Source organism: Pelophylax lessonae (assembly GCF_965119305.1).
Source record: "Pelophylax lessonae genome assembly, chromosome: 11".
NCBI lineage: Eukaryota > Metazoa > Chordata > Amphibia > Anura > Ranidae > Pelophylax > Pelophylax lessonae.
The window spans coordinates 69,677,344-69,704,477 of record NC_138778.1 but is presented as its reverse complement, the minus strand read 5'-3'; the positions used below and the strand labels follow the sequence as shown (position 1 = coordinate 69,704,477).

Here is a 27,134-nt window from a genome sequence, read left to right as displayed (position 1 = left end):
TGTCGCAGTAGAGGACTCTGCTTGCAGGAGGTGGTCATCGAGGTAGCCCAGCACTGTGATTCCTTGCTGACGAGAAGACCCGAGGAGTGGAGGTGAGACCAAAAGGTAACGCCATAAACTGATCATGCTCCTCTCCCACAGCAAAGTGGAGGAAGTGCTGGTGACAGACACCTAATGGAATGTGTAAGCATATTTGATGTAGATCGAGGCAAGGAAATCCCCCTTATGCAGGGATGACACCACCGTGCGAAAAGACTCCATTCAGAACTTCTGTATCCGCACAGACTCACCAATCCCACCAGACAGTCGCCGGCAGCACCAGGACAAAAGCACTCCACGTGCGGCATCCAGGTAAAAAACAGACCCAGGAGTCAGCACCAGGGGATAAGGAGAAGCTCCCACAGCCGAAATCGCCACCCAGAAGGCTACTCTGTAATGGCTGCAATATATTTAAATGCCAGACTAAGGCAAAATGGCCACCAGAATACACAATTGACTATACAGACTATAGGCTACAACAAAACGGCAGCACCACCAGGCTCCCTCCCAGGAAGGATCCCTGGCAAGGAACAAAAAGGTAAAGGGGGAACCAGAGAGGAGCCCCCACCAGGTACACCACCCCCCAGTCCCCAGCCCCAGAAGCCGCCCAGCCTGCCACACTATCCCATGCCAAGAGGGGAGGGGGGATGGATGGGGGACTAGATGACTCGCAGAGACCACCAAGGCGCAGGGGGGAGGCCAAAAGGGAAGTAGGGGAATGCGGGGGTCCAACCATCCCAGGGAGGGGCCTGCATACACCCCAAAACCCTCCAGGGGGAGAGGGTGGGGACAGCTACTTACCATACCAGGAACCAGACGGGCACCGCTCCAGACAGAAACACTCACCATGAAATGGGGGGGGGGGGCATCGGCCAGGAGGAACGTTGCGCCGCTGGGCGAAACCCTGCGACCTCACAAGACATATAACTCGCAGGCCAGCACCCATCCAGTGGGGCTATGTCGCGGTGGACCTAGCGCAGAGCTGTGGTCTGTGCGGGCACGCTGGCCAGACTGGGGTGACCACTGGATCTAGATTATCCAGCTCATCGCCCAGTCCGGCAGCGGATCGTAAATCTCACGGGAAAAAAAAATATCTATCTAACTAAAAAGGATAATTGCCAGGACCAGAGATCCCAGCAAGGACCTAGGTCCTTACTTCTGCTTAGGAGGTAGTATAACCTACTGGTTGAGATTCTTAGGGGCTGTCAATGAACGAAAGAGAAATTAAAGGAACACTTTTTAATCCTATAGCATCAAGTCAAGTAAACTCTTGGGATATTAATCTGGTCATTCAAGTAGCAGAGGAGGTTATTAATCAGTTTCAGCTTGCTTTGGTGTTAACAAAATAGGTGCACTAGATGGGGCAACAGTTTTGCATTTGGCTAGGGTCAGTGTCACTACCAGTAGCATGAGGCGATACCTGGACCCTATAGATATTGCACAGGCAGTCCAACTCCACCAACATCGCACATTAATACATGCCATTGCCTGAAGGTTTGCTGTTTCCACCAGCACAGTCTCAAGCGCATGGAGGAGATTCTAGGAGACAGGCAGTTACTTAAGGAGAACTGGACAGGGCCGTAGAAGGTCATTAGCCCATCAACAGGACTGGCATCTGCTCCTTTGTGCGAGGAGGAACAGGATGAGTACTGCCAGAGCCCTACAAAATGACCTCTAGCAGGTCACTGGTGTGAATGTCTGTGACCAAACAATCAGAACCTGAGGGCCCAATGTCTTTAGGTGGGGCCTGTGCTCACTGCCCGGCACCGTGAAGCTCGATTGGCATTTGCCATTGAACACCAGAATTGTCAGGTCCGCCACTGACACCCTGTGCTTTTCACAGATGAATCAGTTTCACCCTGAGCATGTGACAGACGTGAAAGGGTCGAAGCCGTGGAGAACATTATGCTGCCTGTAACATCATTCAGCATGACCTGTTAGGTGGTGGGTCAGTAATGGTGTGGGGAGGCATATCTATGGAGGGACACAGACCTCTACAGGCAAGACAATGGCACCCTGACTGCCATTAGGTATCGGGATAAACTCCTTGGACCTATTGTCAGACCCAACGCTGGTGCAGTGGGCCCAGGGCTCCTCCTGGTGCACGACAATGCCCGGCCTCATGTGGCGAGAGTATGCAGCCAGATCCTGGAGGAAGAAGGGATACCATTGAACCGCCTGACCTAAATCCAACATCTCTGAAACATTATGTTTCGGTCCATCAGACGCTGTCAGGTTGCATCTTAGTCTGTTCAGAAGCTCAGTGATGCCCTGGTCCAGATCTAGGAGGCAATACCTCAGGACACCATCCGTAGTCTCATAAAGAGCATGCCCAGACGTTGTCAGGCATGCATACAAGCACGTGGGGGCCATACAGAGTATTATTTTGAGTTTATTTTAGTATAGATACCCAGCATGATATTTTTCCCCATTGAGAACTGATGTTTTCAAATTATATTATATTATATATATATATATATATATATATATATATATATATATATATATATATATATATATATATACACACACACACACACTATATATATATATATATATATATATATATATATATATATATATATATATATATATATATATATACACACACACACAAATATATGTCTATACACACAATTATGTCTGTGTGTGTATGTATATATATGATTTATACACACACATAAATACACACAATTACACCATAGTTTGTGGACCCTATAACTTTCCTACGGAGTAATATACACCAATTTGGGTTTATTTTTTACCAAAGAAATGTAGCAGTATACATTTTAGCTTACATTTATCAAGATTTATTTGTAACATTTTAGAACAAAAAAAAGTGCCTTTTCAAAATCTCTGGCCTTTTTTGTTTATTTCGCAAAATATGTAAAACCCAGTTGTAATTAAATACTACCAAAAGAAAGCTGTATTTGTGTGAAATAAATTATAAAAATGTCATATGGGTACAGCGTGGCATGACTGCGCAATTGGCAAAGTGAGACAGCACTGAAAGCTTAAAATTGGCCTGAAGTGGTTAAGTAGACATCAATAAAGCAACAGTGAAACCACAAAAAAAAAAAAAAAAAAATTCTCCATGCAAATTGCTAGCATACTATCACATTATGAGAGACTTGCCTGAAAACGAAGTACTCCGGCTAGCTCCTTAGTAGTGCAGGAGTTTGTCTTTCCCCTGCTAGGTATGTTCTCTGGGTAGTATGACCTGGAGGCGCTCCGCACTGAGCACTTCCAGGTTCTTCACAAAGATAACACAAAAGCAATATTAGGACAATTTGAGAGTTTCTAACAACTTAGAAACACCTGATGTTTGTTTACACTGGAAAGCTGGCACCCTGCCAAGATTGTTTTAAATGGAAGAAAAGTTAAGCTTCTGTTAACTTTGATGAGAGTAATTAAACAAATAAAACAAAAATGTAATACATAGTAGTTTCATAATCCTTAACCATTTCGTATCCAGGCCAATCCAGGCCAGTCTGACACTTTGCTCCTTCATGTAAAAATCTATTGGTATTTGATCACCTCTGCGTGTTTTTTTTTTTTGTGCAATAAAAAGAAAAAAAAGACTGACAATTTAGAAAAAAAAAAAAAAAAAACAAACAAATAATATTTTTTTATTTTCTGCTTAAGAGCCGGTTCACACTGGGGCGACCTGTCAGGCGGTCGCCGTAGGTCGCCTGCCATAGAGAAGCTGTGGACCCGTTCTAATAGGAGCGACTTGTGTCTTAGAAAAAGGGTCCGGAGCTTCTTTGGGGCGACCCGGAGCGACCTGCATAGACTTCAATGTTATGAAGTCCGTGCCGGCTGCTCCGAGGTCGCGGTGCGAGCAGCGCACCGCGACTTGTGAGATCGCCCCGGCAAGTCGGATCGCTGTAATGTGAACCGGCTCTTAAAGCCTATCCAATAAAATAAAAAAAAAAATTTCTTCGTCAATTTAGGCCAACACGTATTCGGTTACACCTTTTATGTAAAAAAAAAAAAAAAAAAAATCCCATTAAGCGCATAGATCGTTTTGCGCAAAAGTTATAGCGTCCAAAAACGATGGCATAGCTTTATGGAATTCTTATTTATTTTTACTAGTAATGGCGGCAATCAGCGACCAATAGCGGGACTGCAATATTGCAAGGGACAAATCAGATACCTAATACTTTTGACACTTTTTTGGGAAACAGGGACACCAATACAGTGATCAGTGCTAAAAATATGCACTGTCACTGTACAAATGACATTGGCAAGGAAGGGGGTTAACATCTAGGGCAATCAAGGCATTAAATGTGTGGCCAACATGTGTTACTAGGTGTGCTGTTTTTACTAAGCAATGTGCTATTTTTCAATTTGTGCTTTGCAGAAAGAAAACAGCACATTGCTGCTGTCACAAGAGAGCCCTGTGTTTGTTTACCTACACAAGGCTCTCTTCGGTAATGTCTGGAGGCGATTGTCGCGTGCCGGTGATCAATCAGTGGCCAGCACCCGTTGATTGGTTCATGCTGCAGCTAATCACAGTACAGCCAGGGCAGCGGGGGCGCTCCCTACACCCCAAAGCAGGAGAGCTACCTTGCCGCCATTTATGTACAGTAATCGGTGGGCAAGCGGTTAAAAGAAAGAGAAAACATTTACCTAAATTTTTTTGTATAATGTGAATGATAGCAATCAAAAGTAGACTAGATAAAATAAATAAGTAAAAAAGTAAATATGACAGTCAATCATAATTTAAAGTGCAAAGCGAGCCATTGGGATCATGGGATCAACAAATATATATATATATATATATATATATATATATATATATATATATATATTTATTTATGTGTAAACAAACAAATTTATAAATAAATATTCTGAAATTGGTGAATAAATATAGTATGTGAAAAATGTTTGCAAATAATATTGACTTCTTTTAAAGTGATAACGGTGCTGGTGAATCTTCCGTGCTGTAAATATTGAACTTTCCCAAAAATTCTGTGTAAAGCTAATTGCCCAGACCACATCCAAGACATGTAAGGCAATTTCCTTCAGATGTTTAGGCCTGGGACACAGGGAAGGCAACACAATGTCTGCATTCAAATGACAGTCAGAGACCACAATAGGAAGGAATGGAGGACAGAGGCAAAGCACCACCTTATACTTGTGAAGCACCATAAGGTGATAACGCCGTTCCGACACTCTGCATGCAGACATGATAGCCACCAAAGTCGTCCACCTTCCGGGGCATTGTAAACAGGGAACCTCCCAAATATATTCAAAGAGAAGCTTCAGTAGAGCTGAAAGCACCACATTAAGATCCCAGGGATGCAACAGAGCCCACACTGAAGGCACCAAATGAAGGACACCCTGAAGAAAAAGGTATGCACCAGGGAGTGTGTGGCCAAAGGTCGTTTGAAAAAGACCGCTAAAACCAGATACCTGGCCCTTGTTAGGATTCAAGGCCAACTTCTGTTCAACCCCCCCGTTGAAGGAAGGTTAAGAACTCCCTCAGAGTTCGCAGAGCAATCTCCAGTAATCCATCATAGCAGTCGGAGACTCCACTCGCAGAAGATGATCGTCCAGATACCCCAGTACCGCAATCCCCTGCTGACTCAAACAATGCCAGCACCGCTGCCAACACTCCTGTAAAGACCTGAGGTGCGGAGATGAGACCAAAGGTCAGCGCAACAAACTAATAATGCTCCTCGTCCGCGGCAAAACGGAGGAAGCGCTGACAACCAGCACATATTAGAACATGCAGGTAGGCATCCTTGATGTTGATGGAAGCGAGAAGAAATCCCCCCTGATGTAGGGATGCCACTACCATGTGAATGTACTCCATGCAAAACTTTTGTACTCGCACAAAGCAGCTTAGCGGCTTGAGGTCCAGAATTGGATGCGCCTTGCCTTCCTTCCTGGGGACTGTAACGAGGTTTGAGTAAAAAGCCAAGAAGTTTTTGAAGTCAGAACAATCCCCCCTTGAAGTAACAAGTCTTGCACTGCCCCAAAGAGGCCCCCGAAACGATCTGGGGACAAGTGCAGGTTGGAAGGGGGAAAAAAACACTGTTTCATAAGTTGATACAAGGAGTATAGGTGTATAAGCTGATACAACATGGGTGGATGATTATTTGGTAGTAAACCCCACAGAACAGAATGTCCTAAGGAGGGTGACAAAGTTCCAAGAACCCTGGAAGGACTACAGCTTGATGTGCCTGTAAGGGAGCACTGTCTTAGTTCCCTATGTGATGTAGCTATCCCAACAGCCCTCTCACCTGGCAGCTCGATTTTAGGGAAACCACAAAGGAGGATGGCAGGACAATTTAACCACTTGCCTACCTGGCACTTTCACCCCCTTCCTGCCCAGGCCAATTTTTAGCTTTCAGCGCTCTCACGCTTTGAATGACAATTGCGCGGTCATGCTACACTGTACCCATATGAAATTTTTTATCATTTTTTTCACACAAATAGAGCTTTCTTTTGGTGGTATTTAATCATCGCTGGGGTTTTTATTTCTTACAAAAATAAGAAAAAGAAAAAAGACAGAAAATTTTGAAAAAAAAAAAAAGTTTATTTTCTGCGAGTAAATTTTGAAAATAAATAGATTTTTCTCCTTCACTGAGGTGCGCTGATGAGGCGGCACTGATAGGCTGCACTGATGGGCACTGATAGGCAGCACTGAGAGGCAGCACTGACGGGCGGCACTGCTGGATACTGATGGGTGGCACTGCTGGGCAGCACCATCAGTGCCCATAATGCTGCCAGTCAGTGCTCATCAGTGCCTAGATGAGCAGGCACTGATGGGCACTGATTGTGGGCACTGATGGGGGGCACTGTGGGAACTGATGGTGGGCACATTGTATTTTATTTACCTCTGTTGTAATCAGGGCACTGGTGATCAGTGCCCTGATTACATTTTTCTGTGTCCCCGAACGGCTGATCGGCTCTGCTCCTTCCTCACACGCAGTCTCTGTGTGAGGAAGGAGAGCTGGCGATGAGAGATGATCTCATATGTTTACATATGAGATAATCTCTCATTGCATGGGCCGATCACGTGGTAAATGGCCACTGTGATTGGCCATTTACCACGATCTGTGATTAGCTGTGTCCAAGGGACACGGCCGACACAGATTTTCCCTGATGCGCGCTCGCGGGAGCGCGCAGGGAGCTTGTTACTGGGAGGCCGTATAAAGACGGCCTCCCGGAAATTAGAGTCCGCGCTGTAGCCGTCTTTCGGCTATAGCGCGGGCCGGAAGAAGTTAAAGATTTCCGGACTGCCTGCCGCATATACAGTTGTGCTCATAAGTTTACATACCTTGGCAGAATTTATTATTTCTTGGCCATTTTTCAGAGAATATGAATGATAAACACAAAAACTTTTCTTTTACTCATGGTTAGTGTTTGGCTGGAGCAAATTATCAAATCAACTGTGTCACTCAACAAAAAAACTGCTAATGACCGTTCTTCACACTGCCAATATGTTAGGGATCAGTCAGCAATATCTGTGGACATGGAAACTCAGGGGGATAGTGGATACTGCAAAAAGCAGTGTCTGTAGTGGGGAGAAAATGGACACTGCAATGAATGCAGTGGAAGTGTAGTTCCTGCACAGAGATGATGGTCCATGGAGGAAATGTGGAGACCGAAAAGCAAACACACTTTGTACTGAAATGTGTTGCATGTGTTACTACGGTTTGCAAAAAACCCTAGGACAAAAAACAGGGAGTTGCAATCTAGCTCTAAAAGATGTTGTATATGACAATTCTGCTTTCAAATAAACTGATTTTTTTTATTTACTTTGAGTATTAGAGGCAGCTACACCTATTAGTGGGATGAAGAACACTTACATTGCTGATTTGATCTTGCGTCTTCTTAATTCTCTGTAGTTCAGGTGTATCAGCTACCACACTGAATCCCTTTCCCTTATTCTTTTCAAAGTCTTCCTTGTAGCGAATCTAAATAAAATACATCACAAAAGTGTTAAAAATTCTTACAACACACACAGAATTTAAAGAAAAAAAAAAAAAACACGTCTGGTGATTCCTGCAACACTCAGGTGGCCAGTACTTCTGATTTATACTGCTGTTAAAATAAAATGTGCGCAAATTAAAAAAGTGTATATAAATGGTTGACATTTTATGAAGATCCCAACACATTTACTTCAAATCTCTTAAATACTGATATGCTGACAGGAGGAATTTCAGGAGGTGGAATTAGTACAGGAATCACTGCTTGCATGCAGCATGGTATCATGGGATAAGTAGTTAAAAGAAACTGAAAGTAAACAGCAGAAGCTGCAAAGCATGCAGAAAATCCAGAAAGTGAAGGAAGAGATGGACAGTTGATAGGCAGCATTGATAACATGAAAGGAGATTTTTCAAGCAAGCTTGGATTGGATTGTCACATGTAACTATTATTATTACAAATACTTATTTTAGAAAGTTAAAGTGAAAAAGTGTATGCTGTGACCATAGATTTCCTTTAAAGAGAAAGTAAAAGCTTCCCCTGTAACTTTTAACTATAGGTAAGCCTATGATAAGAATATGAGATATGAGATGAGATGAGATATACAAGATATGAAACATGCACCGTTTAGGAGATATTTACTCTGAATGCAGCCAGTGACATCACTGGTGCATGCACTCTAAAGGAACGGCCACCGGTGCCGTTCCTTCAGAACCCTGTGTCGTGAACGGCAGCTCCCGCACGCATGGGTATACATGGACGCTGTATACATGGGGGCTTCGTTTTAAGATAAGTATTTCATAAAAGATTAGTATGTGATGAATAACAGCTCATTATGCCTTTGTCGTTAGGCATTTTTTTTTTTTTGGGGAGGTTTACAACCTTCAAGGAAATATTCAATATTGCCCAAAAGGCTTTTGTCTTTCTACAAATCTGGCTCTATGTAATCTTCTAACTCACCAATAACCCTTCTTAAATAGTACTCTAAAGACACTTTGTTAATCATCTATGTATAGTGGGAGGAGATTTTGCTTGATGAAAAATCACCTATTCCATCTGGAAAGTCATACGTTCCAGAGATCGTAACATCAGTATTTAAAAAGTATACTAAGAGAAATGTGGGTTTTATTTAAAAAAAAAAAAAATGAAAACCACTCACCTAGGAGGATAAAGCAGTGGTCCGATGCCTCTAAGAATAAGAATGAAGCGATCAAGGACCGCTGAGAGCGCAGTCCTCTGTCTTCAGTGAGCAGAGGGCTAAGTGACGTCACCTGATGGTGAACTTTAGCCTGCTGTTGGCTAAGTACGGGTCACAGGAATGTAGAAGTACGGGTCACAGGAGTGTAGAATGAGGTGCAGACCCGTGACCCACAGTAGAAATAGGTCCCTAAAAACATTGGCCCCATTCCTTCTTTAATTATTTTGTCCATATGACAAACAAAATGGCTCATTTCCGTTTCAGTTGTTCCTGCCCCAGCCTCTGGCCTCTTTGATAGAATGCCACTTACTATAAAAAAAACTGTTTCATTGGGCTTTCCTTAAAAAAAAAAAAAAAATCAGACTCAGACTTTAAGGCCTTCCATTTTCTGACCTATTACCCAACAATAGTATGTGGTTTAAAAAAAGCGCCAAACTAGTATCCGAGTAGGTTGTCCGCAAATGCAGCTACTTCATGGGATGTCTCGCCAACCTGTACCCGTTATATCTAGATTGCCTCTGATTTGCCTTAGCAGAGACTCTAGAGTTAATAAAAAAAAAAGGAGCGGTTAAAGGGGATAGCCATGACGAGTGCCATTTGCCAATGTAAAACTAGTGAATAGCACTGTTAGCTTTGACCGCAGCGGTTGGGTGGTCATATAGGGCTTCTATCTATTTCACTACATTTGTCCCAAACCCTATACACCAAAGAGTACTCCTCAAATTTCCAACTCACCCTATCAAATGCCTTCTCGGGGAGCGAAGCATTGCTGGTATTTTAGTAGGCTCACACAGGTGGATGATCTTGAGAGATCTGGTAGTATTATTCCTCGCCTCTCTGCCAGGTACAAAGCCCGACTGTCTACATGGACAATTCTTTTCAGATAGGGGAGGAGTCCTGTTGCCATTATCTTTGTAAACAGTTTTAGATCTGTATTAGGAAGAGAATATGGCCTGTAGCTGGCACAAAGCAAGAGGTCTTTATCAGGTTTCAACAAAACATTTATATGCGCATGAGAAGTATCCCTCAGGATAGAGTCATTCTGTAATATTGAGTTGAAAGCTGATGTAAATTTAGGGGCCAGGGTTTGATTAAGCATTTTAGAATAAAACAATGTGACCCCGTCAGGTCCTGGAGCTTTTTTGACTGGCAAGCTCTTTAGGGCCCTACTAAAATAATTTTCTTCTATAGGTTTACTGAGTGCCATTTTTCTCTTTGCAGGAGAGTTTTGGAAGAAAAGACTCAATAAGATATGTATTAGATCTTCTTTCTGGGCAGGAGTAATATGGGACAATTTATCCGGGAGTTTATAGAGAGCTGAATAAAATTCTTTGAAACAGTTCTCTTATTTCTACCGATTTTTTGATTCTCTGTAGCCGTGATAACCTGAATGGGGGCCTGTGTGGACAGAGCATGAATGGAGCTTGCAAGAAGCCGACTTGCTTTGTTGCCAAATTCATAGCACAGGCGCCTACTATAAAGCATCTCTGTTTTGGCTGTAGATAGCAAGAGGGAGTTAAAGCGGTTGTAAACCCTATTTAAAAAAAAAAAAACCTGCAAGACAAAGGCATAATGAGCTAGTATGCATCGCATACTAGCCCATTATGTTTAACTTACCTTAAAACTAAGCCCCGACACGGACCCCCGGACATCGATGCGGGCGCTGCCATGATCCCTCGTCGTCTCTTCCGGGTTCGGCGGCTCCGGCGCGCTGATTGGCCGAAAGAGACGGCTCCAGCGCGCTGATTGGCCGGAGCCGCGATGACGTCACTCCCGCGCATGCGCGCGGGAGTGATTTTTCCGGCAAGCTCCCGCCAAGTTAATTGAAGGTCCCCCCCGGACCTTCAGAGCGCATGCGCCGCTCGCGCGAGCGGCTGCATGCACTGTAAATATCTCCTAAACCGTGCCGGTTTAGGAGATATTATTTGTACCTACAGGTAAGCCTTATTATAGGCTTACCTGTGGGTAAAAGTGTCAAAAAGCGGGATACAACCGCTTTAACCTGTTGCAGTAAATTAGCTAGTTCCGACTTTAATTGTATCGCTTGTGATTTTTTATGTTGGGCTTCAATAAAGTGTATGCGCGATATTAATAAAATCAGTTTTTCAAGATACTCCTTCTTGCGTCTGGAGCCAAGTTTGATCAGGAAACCCCTGATGTAGCATTTATGAGCTTACCAAATTGACAAGTTTAAAATATGGTTACATTTGTCTCAACACTGAGAAGGTAGAGGGGAGAGAGAAAAAAAAAAAGAAAAAAGAAAAACAAAAATCCTGTCGCTATAGTCAGACACCAAGCCAATCCTGAGCAGATTTGCTGTTTGGAGGCTGAAGAGTGGAAAATTTGAGTGGAGAGTGATAAACCGTTTTGATTTTGACTGCTGGTGACTGTTTGCATTTTAGGGAGCTCTTTCCTTGCAGTTTTTTGGAGTTTTTTTCCCTTTTTTTGTTACTATTTTTTTTCTGTCACTCCTTTTTAAATAGCCTTTTTTTTTTCTCTATCTTTCTTTCCTTCCTTCAGACTACTGATAAAGGGGAGTCGTTAATTGGTCACAGGTGCTTTTGAGCTTGCTCATCCTTTAGCTTGTCACCTTTTTGCTTGCTGGAACTCTGAGCAAGTGGATCTTGACTAAGTGGGGAGTTAAAAACCAGAGTTTAAAAAGGAGATTTGAAAAGGAGTCTTCAGACCTGTTAAGTAACATCTGAGATTTTCTGTTAGTTGTATTATTGTTGTAACTGGGAAAATGTGTGCTAGCAAGATTGAAGGTTTTGTGCAGTGCACAGTGTGCCGCATGTATACAATAACGGAGCAACCGCTCCAGGATGGATACCGCTGCGACAGATGTGAGCAGGTTGTCCTTCTGGAAGCTCGCATTAGAGATCTGGAGGAGCAAATTGCAGCAATGGGCAGAACTGACAAACTTGAAGGAGGTCCTCTGCTCACTCAGCAGGTGGCTAGTGGGGTTAATGGGGAGGGTGGAGGGGTAAGTCAGGTTTATCAGGTAGGAAGATGGGTTAATACAGTCAGAGGGAGTGGTAGGGGCTCACAGAAAAGGAAGGCCAGACCTGGGTTTGAGCACCCTAACAGATTTGCCATGTTGGATGAAGATGTGGGGGTGGCAAACTCTGAGGTGGCAGCCCTAGATGTCACTGCTATACCTAACAGCCAGGAGAGCAGTTCGTCTAGTAGAGGTGGTGAGGGGACTGTAGGTAGGCCTAGACAGTTGGTGGTAATTGGGGATTCTATAATCAGAAGCACTGATAGAATAATTTGTCGCCAGGATCACCTCAACCGAATGAGAAAAGAAATGAGAGATTATGATCTGAGGTATGCACAGTGGCTGACCTCCATTCCTGAGAGTCTAAAGAAAAGAGTAGGGCATGGGTTGTGGGACTTTGAGTGAGATCAGTCACTGTACTTAATAACAAGAAAATATACAATCATCAAATATACATTTATTAACCATTTCATGATACACATAAGGATGTACAATGCAGATATTGGTAATCAATGTAGACATAAATTAAAGGAGAATCAGACATAAAATCACTAAATTCATATATATATATATATATATATATATATATATATATATATATATATTAGGGATGCACCGAAATGAAAATTTTGGGCCGAAACCGAAAATGCAGGATGCCCTTGGCCGAAAACCGAAACCGAAACCGAAAATGACTTTTTCCCCCAAAAAAATTTGAAATGGATAGAACAGGGACATAAACCAAAAACAGGCAGCGACGTACACCTACACCTGTCGCTGCCACCCTGTCACAGTATATGTACTGTGATGGGTTGGCAAGAGGTTAATTTAATTACCAATGGTATTTGTATTATGAGGCATGAGGGGTTAATGTATTGTCACTGCTGGTCACTCATCTATTAGTGACTGACCAGTGGCAGGTAATTAACCCCTTTGTGCTGCATTAGTGCAACCAGTGTTAATTAACACTGACACTGGTTGCACTAATGCAGCACAAAAGGGGTTAATTAACTGCCACTGGTCAGTCACTAATAGATGAGTGACCAGCAGTGACAATACATTAACCCCTCATGCCTCATAATACTAATAGCATTGGTAAGCTGCCTCAGCTCCCCTCCCCCCTCCCCCACTGCCTCAGCGTCCTCCTCCTCGGGTGTCCTCTCCTGCATTCAAAAGTCCCGCCTCTGGCCGGCGGCACCGCCTCTCAATGATGTCCCTACTACTCTGTGCATTATGAATGGACATACTAGGCGGGGGGCGGGGCGAGCGGCCGCTATAGAGAGAACTATTGTGATCCTTCACTGTCAGCTCCTCACGTCTATGTATGAATGAGAACTGAACTGAGCTGACACCGGGCGGGGGGGCGGGCGGAGCGGCCGCTATTAGCTGTGACTATGTGAGAGCTTCTCTTCCTTGTCAGCGGAGATACGTGCCTGTCAGGGAAGTGAAGCTCTCACATAGTCACAGCTAATAGCGGCCGCTCCGCCCGCCCCCCCGCCCGGTGTCAACAATACAATTGTTCAAAAATTAAAATATTTTTTTGTGCGGTGTATAAACGTGAGGGCACGTATGTATAGATCTATATATGTATATGGGCACAGAAATATGCCCAAAAAAAAAAAAAAAAAAAAAAAAGGGAGGAAAAATCCCCAAAAACAATATAAAAAAGGGGGAAAAAAATACAACCATGTGAAAAACATACCTGCAAACTGATTCTATGATGGCATAAGAGGTGAAAAAAGCCAAGCATAAAATCCAAGGAGAGGAAAGACAATGGGCAAAATAGAGCAGTCTCAACCCGTTGTCTCAGACTGTCACTTTTGGGTTCGTTTCAGCTCCTCCTAATGCTTTTGGGTCATTTCGCATTTTCTGTAAGTAACTGACAACTTTTTATATTCATATTTGGAGCAATTTGTTTTCCTGTTTTCTTTATGAGTATTCTGCATTCTGATATTTATGTATATATATTTACAGGTATTGGTTTTTAATAGCTCCTGATTAGTGGCCTATGAGCCACGTGTCAAGCTTATACTTTGAAGATTTATCTTTATTTGGGGACTGACAACTTTTTATGAGATACATTTATGATATGGTTATTACCTTGATATGTGTATATATGAATTTAGTGATTTTATGTCTGGTTCTCCTTTAATTTGTGTTTACATTGATTACCGATATCTGCATTGTACATCCTTATGTGTATCATGAAATGGTTAATAAATGTATATTTGATGATTGTATATTTTCTGGTTATTGAATACAGTGACTGATCTCACTCAAGTCCCACAACCCATGCCCTACTCTTTCTTTAGACCTCAACCAAATGGTTTGCTGTCTCCCTGGTGCCAGGGTTCCGCATGTGGTGGACCGGGTTGATAAATTACTGGGAGTGGCTGGGCATGACCCAGCTGTCTTGGTCCACATTGGAACCAACGACAGAATATATGGAAGGTGGAGGCTCCTTAAGAACCAATTTAATGAAATAGGCTGCAAGTTGAAGGAAAGGACCTCCAAGGTGATCTTCTCTGAAATATTGCCTGTGCCATGCGCAACACAGGAAAGGCAGGGGGAGATTAGAGAGCTGAATGCATGGCTAAAGACATGGTTTAAGAAGGAGGGATTTAGGTTTTTAGAGCACTGGGCTCACTTTTCATTGGGGTGCAATCTATATGCTAAAGATGGTTTGCACCTAATGGAAGGGGGTCTGTTGTGCTGGGGGAGAGGTTTATGGGAAGGCTGGAGGAGTTTTTAAACTAGGATTGAGGGGGGAGGGTGAATTAGATTATAATGGGGCAGACAGGTCAGACAGGGGCCTGCCCCTATTGGTGGGTGGAATGGGGAAAGATGGGGGGAGAGATATGGCAGAGGATAAGAAGGTTCCCATGTTACAAACAACCATTGGAAATGGTACTATTTGTACCAAAATTAAAAACATGCAAAATAGGTGTGCAAAAAGGGACAAATGATTTAAAGTGTTTGTTCACCAATGCCAGAAGTCTGCCAAGCAAAATAGGTGAGTTGGAAGCTCTGGTGCACGAGGAGAACTATGGCTTAATTGGTATTGCTGAATCTTGGCTTCATTCTTCACATGACGGAAAGACAGGGTAAAACGGTGGGGTGGTGGTGTTTGTCTCTATGTGAGAAGTGATCTCAAAGTGAGTTTGAAAAATGACCTAGTTGATGGAGTGTGCTGAATCTGAAGCAGTATGGGTTGAAATGTACATGGGTGTGCGTAAAACAAAGATTATCATTGGAGTTTGTTATAGACCTTCCAGTATTAATGAGGAGGTGGAGACTCAGCTCCTGGCACAGATAGAAAGGGCTGGGACAGTGTTAATAGTGGGGGATTTTAACTACCCAGACATTGACTGGAGTAATGGCACTGCTGGAACAGTTAAAGGGCAAAAATGTATAAACCAATTACAAGACAATTTTATGGTGAAGTTTATTGAGGCCCCCACTAGAAATTATGCTCTATTGGACCTGGTAATCTCAAACCATGCAGAGCTTAACAATGTTCATATAAAAACATCTGGGTAGCAGCGACCATGACACGATTTCATTTAATGTTGGCTGTAAGCAAAAAACGCATACAGGAAATACAAAAAACACTTAACTTTAAGAGAGCTAATTTTTCCAAGAACGAGGGCTGCTATCCAGGATTTAGACTGGGAGGGAATATTGGCATCGATGAACAATAGGACAAACCCCCAAAAAGTCTTCAAATATATTAACAGTAAAAAGGTTAGGTCTAGCATGTAGGCCCTTTACAAAATAATCAGGAGTGGGTGACTGGGAACAAAGAGAAGGCAAATTTATTAAATACTTTCTTCAGCTCTATATATACAAAGGAGCATGGGGGAGCTCATGACCATAATGAGGACGGTATTGACAGAGCCCCAAATGATCCACAATGGCTCAAAAGTGATATGGTTCAAAAATATTTAGACAGAATAAGGGTGGATAAAGCACCTGGACCAGATGGCATCCACACACGCATCCTATAAGAATTGAGTGCTGTAATTTCTAAGCCTTTGTTTCTAATTTTTAGGGACTCGTTAAGGACTGGAATAGTACCACTGGATTGGCGTAGGGCCAATGTGGTTTCTATATTTAAAAAGGGATCAAAGTCTTTGCCAAGTAACTATAGACCTGTAAGTTTAACCGCTTCCATACAGAGCAGTTTGACACCCTTCCTGCCCAGACCAATTTTCAGCTTTCAGCACTCTCACACTTTGAATGACAATTGCTCAGTCATGCTACACTATAACCAAACAAAATTTTTATCATTTTTTTCACACAAATAGAGCTTTCTTTTGGTGGTATTTGATCACAACTGGGGTTTTTTTTTTTTCGTGATATATGCAAAAAAAGAGCAAAAATTTTGAAAAAAAAACACTTTTTTTAGTTTCAATTATAAAATTTTGCAAAAAATTAATTTTTCTTCATACATTTGGGCCAAAATGTATACTGCTACATGTCTCTGGTAAAATTAACCCAAATTAGTGTATATTATTTAGTCTGTGTGAAAGTTATTGAGTCTAGAAGCTATGGTACCAATTACTGAAAATTGATCACACCAGATGTACTGACTGCCTATCTCCTTTCTTGAGGCCCTGAAATGTCAGGACAGTACAAATACCGACCAAATGACCCCTTTTTGTAAAGTAGACAGTCCAAGGTATTTAGTAAGAGGCATGGTGAGTTTTTTGAAGTTGTAATTTTTTCCCACAATTCTTGGGAAAATGAAGAAAAAATTTTTTTTTTCTTTTTTTTCCCACAAAGTTGTCAATTTATAAGCTATTTCTAACACATAGCATGTACACAGCAAAAATTACACCCAAAAATACATTCTGCTACTCCTTCCGAGTATGGCGATACCACGTGTGAGACTTTTACACAGCCTGGCCACAAAAAGAGACTCCACGTCCAAGAAGCACATTCAGGCGTTCTAGGAGCATAAATACACATAAAACTTTCTTACTACCTATCACACTTTTCAAGGCCCTAGAGCACCAATACAATGGAAAAGTCCACAAAATGACCCCATTTTGGAAAGCAAACACTCCAACGTATATTCTATGAGGCATTATGGGTCGTTTGAACATATCATTTTTTTCCACAGGTTTTTGGAAAATGTGGGAAAAAAATGAAAACTTTTTTTTTTTACACAAAGTTGTCAATTTATAGGATATTCCTAACACATAGCATGTACACAGCAAAAATGACACCCCAAAATACATTCTGCCACTCCTCCTGAGTATGGCAATACCACAAGTGTGAGACTTTTTCACAGCCTAGCCATATAGAGGGGCCGAACATCCAAGGAGCATCATCATGCATCCTAGCCACTTGCCTAGGCCTATTTTTGACATTTGGTGTTTACAAGCTAAAATCAGTTGTTTTGCTAGAAAACTGCTTAGAACCCCCAAACATTATATATTTTTTTTTTAGCAGAGACCCTAGAGAATAAAATGGAGATTATTGCACTATTTTTTATCACACCGTATTTGCGTAGCGGTCTTCCAAACGCAATTTTTTTGGAAAAAATTCACTTTTTTTAATTAAAAAATAAGAAACCAGTAAAGTTAGCCCAATTTTTTTCCATAATGTGAAAGATAATGTTACGCCGAGTAAATAGATACCCAACATGTCATGTTTCAAAATTGCGCACGCTCACGGAATGGTGACAAACTTTGGTACTTAAAAATCCCCATAGGCGACAATTTAAAAATTTCTACAGGTTGCCATCTTTGAGTTACAGAGGAGGTCTAGGGCTCAAATTATTCCCCTTGCTCTAACGATCGCGGCGATACCTCACATGTGTGGTTTGAACACCGTTTACATATGTGGGCGGGGTTTCTGTATGCATTCGCTTCTGCGCGTGAGCTAACGGGGACAGGGCGCTTTAATTTTTTTTTTTTTTTTTACTATTTTATTTATTATTTTTTATTTTTACACCGTTTAAAAAAAAAAAAAAAAATTGATCATTTTTATTTCTATTAAAAGAAATGTAAATATTCCTCGTAATAGAAATAGGCACGACAGGACCTCTTTTTTGTGAGATCTGGGGTCAAAAAGTCCTCAGATCTCACAAGTACACTAAAAGATAGAAAAAAAAAAAAAATAATAATAATTATAATATAAAATGAAAAAAAAAAAAAAAAAAAAAAAAAGGACCTTTAAACCGGTTGCTAGGCAACAACATTTTCCGTAGCTCCGGTCCTCCAAGACCATAGAGTCAAGTGAGGGCAAGCTTGCCCTCACTCGACATCCTGTCTGTGAGGATTCGGGACCGGATCGTTTTCCCCGCTGCCGGCGGGTCCGGTAAGCGGGGAAAGGGACCGGAACGCGTCGGGAGGGGGGGGGCGCCTCTTCCGCCATCCCGGAAGGGTGATCCCACGGCGAATCCGCCGCTGGGACCACCCTTATCGGAAAGCCAACCGTCCACCGTTTAAAAAAATACCAGGGTTATGGCAGCTATCTGCTACCATAACACCGGTATTTAGGTTTAAACGGACGACGTATATAAACCTTTTTGGACTTGGACATGGTGGCTGTATGAAGGGTGACAGGTACTCGGGTACTTTGTTGGGCAGGTGACAGGTACTCTGGTACTGATGAGCAGGTGGCAGGTACTCGGGTACTCCGATAGGCAGGTGACAGGTACTCGGGTACTCTGATGGGCAGGTGACAGGCAGGTGATAGGTACTGATGAGTAGTACTCACTGACTGATAGGTGATAGGTGATACTGTACTGATGGGTACTGATGATCAGTACTGATACGTGATAGGTACTGATGAGTACTGATGAGTAGTGATGGGTACTGATGAGCAGGCGGCAAGTACTTGGGTACTTCAGGCGTCAGGTACTCTGATGAGCAGGTGGAAGGTACTCGGGTACTCTGATGGGTAGGTGACAGGTACTCAGGTACTCTGATGACGGGTACTCCGTTGACAGGTACTCAAAGTACCCGAGTACCTGTCATCAGAGTACCCGAGTACCTGTCATCAGAGTACCCGAGTACCCGTCATCAGAGTACCCGAGTACCCGTCATCAGAGTACCCGAGTACCTGTCATCAGAGTACCCGAGTACCTGTCATCAGAGTACCCGAGATCAGAGTACCCGAGTACCCGTCATCAGAGTACCCAAGTACCCGTCATCAGAGTACTCGAGTACCTGTCATCAGAGTACTCGAGTACCTGTCATCAGAGTACCCGAGTACCTGTCATCAGAGTACCCGAGTACCTGTCATCAGAGTACCCGAGTACCTGTCATCAGAGTACCCGAGTACCTGTCATCAGAGTACCCGAGTACCCGTCATCAGAGTACCCGAGTACCCGTCATCAGAGTACCCGAGTACCCGTCATCAGAGTACCCGTGTACCCGTCATCAGAGTACCCGTGTACCCGTCATCAGAGTACCCGAGTACCCGTCATCAGAGTACCCGAGTACCTGTCATCAGAGTACCCGAGTACCCGTCATCAGAGTACCCGAGTACCCGTCATCAGAGTACCCGAGTACCCGTCAGAGTACCCGAGTACCTGTCATCAGAGTATCCGAGTACCTGTCATCAGAGTACCCGAATACCTGTCACCAGCCCATCAGAGTACCCGAGTACCTGTCATCTGAGTACCTGATGACAGGTACTCGGGTACTTTGATGGGCTAGTGACAGGTGCTCTTTATTGGGGGGGGGGCAATAAGTGTGGTTGGGGTGCACTGTAGTTGGTAACTAGCTGTTACCACAATCTCCTCCTCACACAGGATCAGTGTGTGAGGAGGAGAACACGGTGACAGCTAGTTACCGTGTTCTCTGTTGACATTTGTGACCGGCTGTGATTGGACACAGCCGGTCACGTGGTAAAGAGCCAATTTCATTGGCTCTTTACCTAGATCGGGGATCGACTCTGTCCGAGGGACGAGCCTCGTCCCCGATCGCTGCTCTGCGCGCCCCCGGGGGCGCGCATTGCAGAGAGAACGAGCGGCTCGTGCTGGAGCCGCTCATGTGATCGGCTGTGATTGACACAGCCGATCACGTGGTAAACAGCCAATTTCTATTGGCTGTTTACCTTGATCAGTGATGGGCTATGTCCGAGGGACGAGCCTCATCCCTGATCGCGCCGCTGCGCGCCGCCGGGGGCGCGCAGTAGCAGCTAGAACGGGCCGACGTCATATGACGGCGGCCCGGATCTAGACAACCACTTTGCCGACGTCATTTTACATGACTCGGTAAGGAAGTGGTTAACTTCTATAGTCGGAAAGATATTGGAGAGTTTAATAAAAGACCACATAGATGAGTTCTTGCTGAAAAAAAATATTTTAAGCAAAAGACAGCATGTTCATTAGAGACAGAAGTTGTCAAACAAACATGATTTCTTTTTATGAGGTGGTAAGTAAAACCTTGGACAGAGGGGTGGATGTGGACGTAGTATACTTGAATTTTGCAAAAGGGTTTGACACAGTTCCCCAAACACGGCTAATGTGTAAGGTAAAGTCTACTGGCTTGGAAAGATCAGTTTGTAATTGGATAGAAAATTGGCTAAAAGATATAATTCAGAGAGTAGTGGTTATTGATTCTTACTCTGAATGGTCTAAAGTTATCAGTGGTGTACCCCAAGGTTCAGTGTTGGGACCCTTACTTTTTAATATCTTTATAAAATATATCAGGTCTGGGATTAAAAGTAGCATTTCAGTCTTTGCAGATGACACCAAGCTTTGCAGTGGAATAACTTCCTTATAGGATCTCTCCAACTTACAAGCAGACCTCAATGCACTGTTTCATTGGGCAACTAGGTGGCAAATGAGGTTTAATGTTGATAAATATAAAGTTATGCACTTGGGGGCTAAGAATATGCATGCATCATACATACTAGGTGGAGTAGAACTGGGGGAATCCATAGCGAAGAAGGATCTAGGTGTTCTGGTAGATCATAAGCTTAATAATAGCATGCAATGCCAAGCTGCTGTTTCCAAAGCAAGCAAAGTTCTTGTATTAACAGAGGCATGGACTCCAGAGAGAGAGAGATACAATTTTGCCCCTGTACAAATACTTAGTAAGACCTCATCTGAAATATGCAGTTCAGTTTTGGGCACCAGTTCTTAAAAAGGATATCGGGGAACTGGAGAAATTGCAGAGAAGGGCAACCAAACTGATAAGAGGCATGGAGGACCTCAGCTATGAGAAAAGATTAGAGGAACTGAATTTATTCTCTCTCGAGAAGAGGAGATTTAGGGCTCTTTCACACAGGTGTACCGTTCAGATCCGCCTGTCCGTTTTTTTGGCGGATCTGAAAGGCCCCCCCATGCATCCCTATGGGGCATCGGATGTCAGCGGAGACATGTCCGCTGACATCCGATCTGTCAAATCTGGACGGATGGAAACCCTATTTTTCATCCATCCAGGGGATCGGATGGGGTCCGTTCCCATCTGATTCCCCCATAGAGATGTATGGGGAACTGACAACTGTGTCATTCTCCTGCTCAGCGGGGGATTGGCGGATGGATTCCCCGCCGAGATAAACTGAGTCCATCTGACGGATGGACTGTGTGAAAGGGGCCTAAGGGGGGGATATGATCAACATGTATAAATACATAAGGGGTCCATATAGTGAACTTGGTGTTGAGTTGTTCACTTTAAGGTCAACACAGAGGACAAGGGGGCACTCTATGTCTAGAGGAAAAACAGATTTCGTCTCCAAATACGGAAAAGGTTTCCTCACCGTAAGAGCTGAAAATGTGGAATAGACTCCCTCCAGAGGTGGTTCTGGCTAGCTCACTAGATTGCTTTAAAAAAGGCCTGGATTCTTTCCTAGGTGTACATAATATAAATGGGTACTACAATCTTTTTTAGGTAAAGTTGATCCAGGGAATATCCGATTGCCTCTCGGGGATCAGGAAGGATTTTTTTTCCCCTGCTGTAGCAAATTGGATCATGCTTTGCTGGGGTTTATTTTTGCCGTCCTCTGGATCAACAGAGGGTATAGGATTGTGTATATGGGATTGTATGGTTGGGTTTTCAATACTGTTTTTTTTTGGTTGAACCGGATGGACTTGGGTCTTTTTTCAACCTGACTAACTATGTATCTATGTAAACCTGTACCACCATGGGCTCTCGGGTATATGCTATCTAGGGAGTAGGTGTCTGTCACAAAACCACACAGACACCAACAAGTGTTTCTTGCAGAAACAAGATATCTGCCCCCATCCACCAACGTTCCCCTAAGGACCTGTGTGTGCTTCTCTGAGCCTCTCAGGCCCCTAACATTAATGAAGACAAATTTACTAGATTGTAAACTTATCACTGGGGAGGTGAAGGGGAGAGAGCGAGAAAAAAAAAATCCTGCCCCTATAGGTGCCAAGCACCAATCCAACAGTGTCCCCACCAGGGGCTCCTGGGTATATACTATCTAGGGGGTAAGTTTCTGGTCATAAAACCACACAGACACTATAGGCCAAACAAAGTAGACCCACCCCCTATTTTTTATCATTAATGAAGATAAAAAACTGGATTTTTGACTTACCGTAAAATCCTTTTCTCTTAAGTTCCTTGACGGACGCAGTTCTCTCCGATTCATATCAGTAGGGTTATACTGCCCCCTACAGGAGTAGGACACTAGGCAGAAAAAAGTTCTGGCTATGCCCATGGGCAGTCCTCTCTCTTTCTGCATAGGATGTCAATTTTGTATCAAAGCAGTGTCAGAAAGTAACACCAACCCAACTCAAAATAGAGGGGCGGGTACTGCGTTTGCAATGAAGAGAAAAGGATTTTACGGTAAGTCAAAAATCCAGTTTTCTCTATCGTTCATTGACGGACGCAGTTCTCTCTGATTCATATCAGTAGGGACGTCCCAAAGCAGTGCCATAAAATGAGGGGTGGGAACAGCAGAATAGAACAAGTCCCTAAGGCCAAAAACAGCCAACTAGGCAACATAGGACTCATCAGAACAAAAGATGAGGCCCACCTGAAAACAAACAGTAAACACCCTAAAGGAAGGCCAAAAGCCCTCCAAACAGCAGCGAGCAAAAAACCTTGCGGCCGAAAAGAGGCATCTGCAGATGCCAGCACATCCACCTCATAAAACGTAGGAAAGGTGTGAACAACCAACCAGGTAGTCGCCTTACAACCTGAAGCACAGATGCCTGTATGGCAAAAGCCCAGGAAGCACTAGGCGCCCAAGTAGAAAGCACAGAAACAGGGAAAGGTAGGACCTGAACCAAAAATAAAGAAGCCTGCACCACCAACTGTCCGATTCACCTGGAAATAGTCGCAGCAGACACAGGCAGCCCTGTCCTTGGGCCATCCGTGAGCACAGAGAGCGAACCTGACTACGGGAAGACTCAGTAGTCGCCAAGAACCCCTCGAGTGCCGAACTCCATCCAGGGTATGCAGCGCACATTCTGTAGGATGAGGGGGCTCAGGACACAAGATGGCAACACAATGGCCCGTGCAAGTGAACACCAGAAACCGCCTTAGGAGGGAAGGACGGATCCGGACGAAGTACCACCTGGCCCCATGAACCAACAGATAGGGAGAATGACAGGACAATGTCACCAGTACCGACACCCCGTGTGCAGAGTGACAGCAACCAAGGCCACCTTCTACAATAAGGTAAGCAGGGGATACCCACGATACTGGCAAAGGAGGGTCTGGAAGAACCGACTGCACCAACCAAGGTCCCCAGTTGACGACGGAAGTCGCACCGGAAGAACCAAGTGTCGCACCCCCTGGAAAAAGTTACGCACCAGGGAACGGGCGGCCAACGGCCCGAGGAATAAAAATGATCAAAGCCGAAACTTGACCCTTGACAGTACTCAAGGCCAACTTTTGATCAATCCCCCCATTGAAGGAAGCCAAGATCCGGCCACAGAGCAAGAGCGAGGGGGAGCCTAAGAAGACTCACACCGCGCCATACGCGACTTTCTCATGATGAAAAAAATCATCATAGAAGACGCTTTACGCAGGGTGGGAATCACCAAAGCAGACAACCCCCCGTCCTTTGACACCTGGCTTACAAACAGCAAAGCCCGCAAGCCGTCGAACGTAAAGCCGGATGGGAGATCGGCCCCGGAGAGAAGAAAACCCAAGGAGCGTTAGCGTTAAGCCTGACCAGGTCGACGTACCAAGCTCGGCGAGGCAAGTCCGGAGCCACGAGAATGACCAAAATCCTGCCGCATCGATCCTGCGAAGGATTCTTGGCAGCAACAGGAAAGGAGGAAAAGCAGACAGCAGCTGACACTGACCTCGGCCCATCCGCGAGCACTCTTGCACGACCATGCCGGCCTCAGCTTTGCACAGGTGACCACACCAAACATCTAGGCATTGAACATGTTGAACCTAGCGAATGTTCTTGCCCATGACAGAACCCATGAAGCCACCATTGCACCTGCCAGAGGGTACCGGGAGTGGGCCACGACCTCTGCACTATCCTGTAGATGCGATGCCAACAGGCCCACGTCCGGAGTGCTCCCAAACGAAGGCACAACTGCTGGAACGACTCCGGATAAAGGGACCATTGTCCTGCATCCAGGGCCAGTCGACTGAGGCAAACCGCCTACCAATTGTGTTGTTTCCCCCCTGGAAATGGAACAGCGGATAGAGCCGGAACAAGGCGCTCTGCCCAATGAAGAAACATCACTTCCAAGGCAGCAAGGACACTCATGGTGCCCCCATGGTGAATGACAAGCCACGGTCGTGGCGTAGTCAATTGAAAGTGCACCAGACAGCTGCAGGTGCCCGATCCAGTGAACTAGACAAAGCTGGAACGCTCTCAGCCCCAGGACAATAAGCGGTAACCTGGATCCTCCAGGGACCATACTCCCGAAGCAGAAAACCTGCTGAGGACTCCTCCCCACCCGGACAAGCTTGCATCCATGGTGACAGTTGTCCAGTAGACGGGGAGTAAGGATTCCAGAGCAAGACTCCCCGGGCACCCGGCCCAGTCGGATCCGCAAGTCCAGAGAGTTTGGATTCCAGTCGCCTTCGAGAAGGAGCTCCTCCTGGGGGATCCCCAGAGGGATTGAGCGAAAGGGGCCGTCTTGAAAAACAACACCATCAGTCCCAGAACTCGCATGCAGGTCCAAAGAGAAGACCATGCGCAGAACAGCAGCAGTCGACCGCAGTCTAAAGTGCCAAGAGTTTTGACCCCGGAGGGAAAAACACCCTGACCGAGGACACGTCCAAAGTCCCTCAGAAAATCCAGTCTCATGGAAAGGACCAGGGATGATATCTGAAAATCCACCAGAGTTCCTACGGTGACAACCAACTTCGTTGTCAGCACCGTAGGGGACTCCAAACGGAAAATTTGTGAACCGCACGGAACCAACAAAAGACCAGTAGGTCCAGCTTGTTGAACCAGAGCCTGAACTGCCCCACAGAGCACCTGTAAGCGATCCAGAGACAGCCACACATTGGAAGGGAAAAAACGTAACCGGAAATAACCCGATCAAAACTCGATCTTGCAACTGGACCGCATGACCTCCTGAACCCAGTCAGCCTGGGATCCGGGCCTGTCCAGCAGGAAGTTGAGTGGTGTCATGAGCATGAAACTGAGGCTGAGACCGCAGGATGGAACACAGCGTGAGCCGTACTGGCCGTCCACAGGATCTTCCGGCGTGATGACAACGCGTTTCCGAGCATGCGCACTGCGATGGGATACCAGCGCGCGCTCCTTTTTCAAGTCGGTCGCTGGTGTCCCATTGCAGTGCGCATGCTCGGAAACGCGTCGTCATCACGCCGAAGATCCTGTGGACGGCCAGTACAGCTCACGCTGTGTTCCATCCTGCGGTCTCAGCCTCAGTTTCATGCCGTGACACCACTCCACTTCCTGCTGGACAGGAAGAACTGAGACGAATACAGACCCCCAGTGGTGACCCCAAGCCTCAAGCCTTCACATGGACACCGGAAGGACCCACCTAACCCACAATTACTTACCTTCATGTAAGTTTTTACTATTGTTTGTCAATTAAATACTACAGTCTTTTACTCAGAGGTGCCTGTTTTTTTCTCTTTGTCAGCGTATTATTTAGTTTGTACTAAACCCATAGTTGGCAGTTAGATTTATAACCTACTATTGGTGTTTTGTGCACTTATGCAATAGAGGCACAACTATATTTATATAGAAATATCTTCCCACCATCCACTGGGCCCTAGCTCATATCCCACCACCAATCTTGTTATTTGAAATTTATAGGTATAGTTATTTGCAAGCGCAGACCTGTGGGGGTAGGCGTTCAACCCCTTTTTTCTTTTTAGTTTAGTTACGTAGCAGGAGGGGGGTCTAACAGCTGCTCCATACATATATATTCTATTTTATTACCTTAGTATTTCACTGATAGAGGTGGTCCTTGGTGCGGGTGACCCATTTTGTATTCATTACTTTCTGCACATAGCCTGAAGCAGTGGTGGGATTCAGCCGGTTTGCACTGGTTAACATTTCACAAGTTTCCCGAACCGGTGCAAGCCAGAGGAGATCGGGCCACTCTGTTATTGCCACCCAGCAATTTACCAGCACAGCTGGTATTTGGGGATCCCCAGTAATTGCAGGTATTTTTATTGCAGCAGCATCTGTGCGCTACACTTGTTGCTAGGGTGGCCAGCCGCCTAGCGTCTAGCAACCAGTGACGTGCCGAGGAGGAGAGGGACCAGCATGCAGAGCGAGACAAGGAAGATCCACCTCCGTGACTATTATTGAATGTCTGGCTCCACCCACCTCCTCCCTGCATCTTTACAGTGCGGCCACTGCAGAAGAGAAACTGTCTGACAGAAGACCTTGGAGCAGACAAAAACTGATGCTTAGGCGAGTCTCCACCTCCTCTCACTCTCCCCCTCCCTCCCTTCTCTCCCCCCCCCCCCTCCTCTACCTCTCCCCCTCCTCTACCTCTCCCCAGGTGCTGTTGGCCTTCTAAATTTTGGGGTCAATTTTTCCAGTAATTAGGCAGTTTTGTCTGTGGTGATGGAG

General features: G+C 44.7%; 1 protein-coding gene across 1 annotated transcript in view; it reads right to left on the bottom strand.

Annotated features, from left to right (window-relative positions):
• Positions 1–27,134, bottom strand: part of LASP1 (LIM and SH3 protein 1) — a 159,098-nt gene that overhangs the window by 25,522 nt on the left and 106,442 nt on the right. Inside the window, exon 4 of the mRNA XM_082272074.1 lies at positions 7,863–7,970. Within this exon, the coding sequence (XP_082128200.1) occupies positions 7,863–7,970 (108 nt within the window). The remainder of the gene's footprint in view (positions 1–7,862; positions 7,971–27,134) is intronic.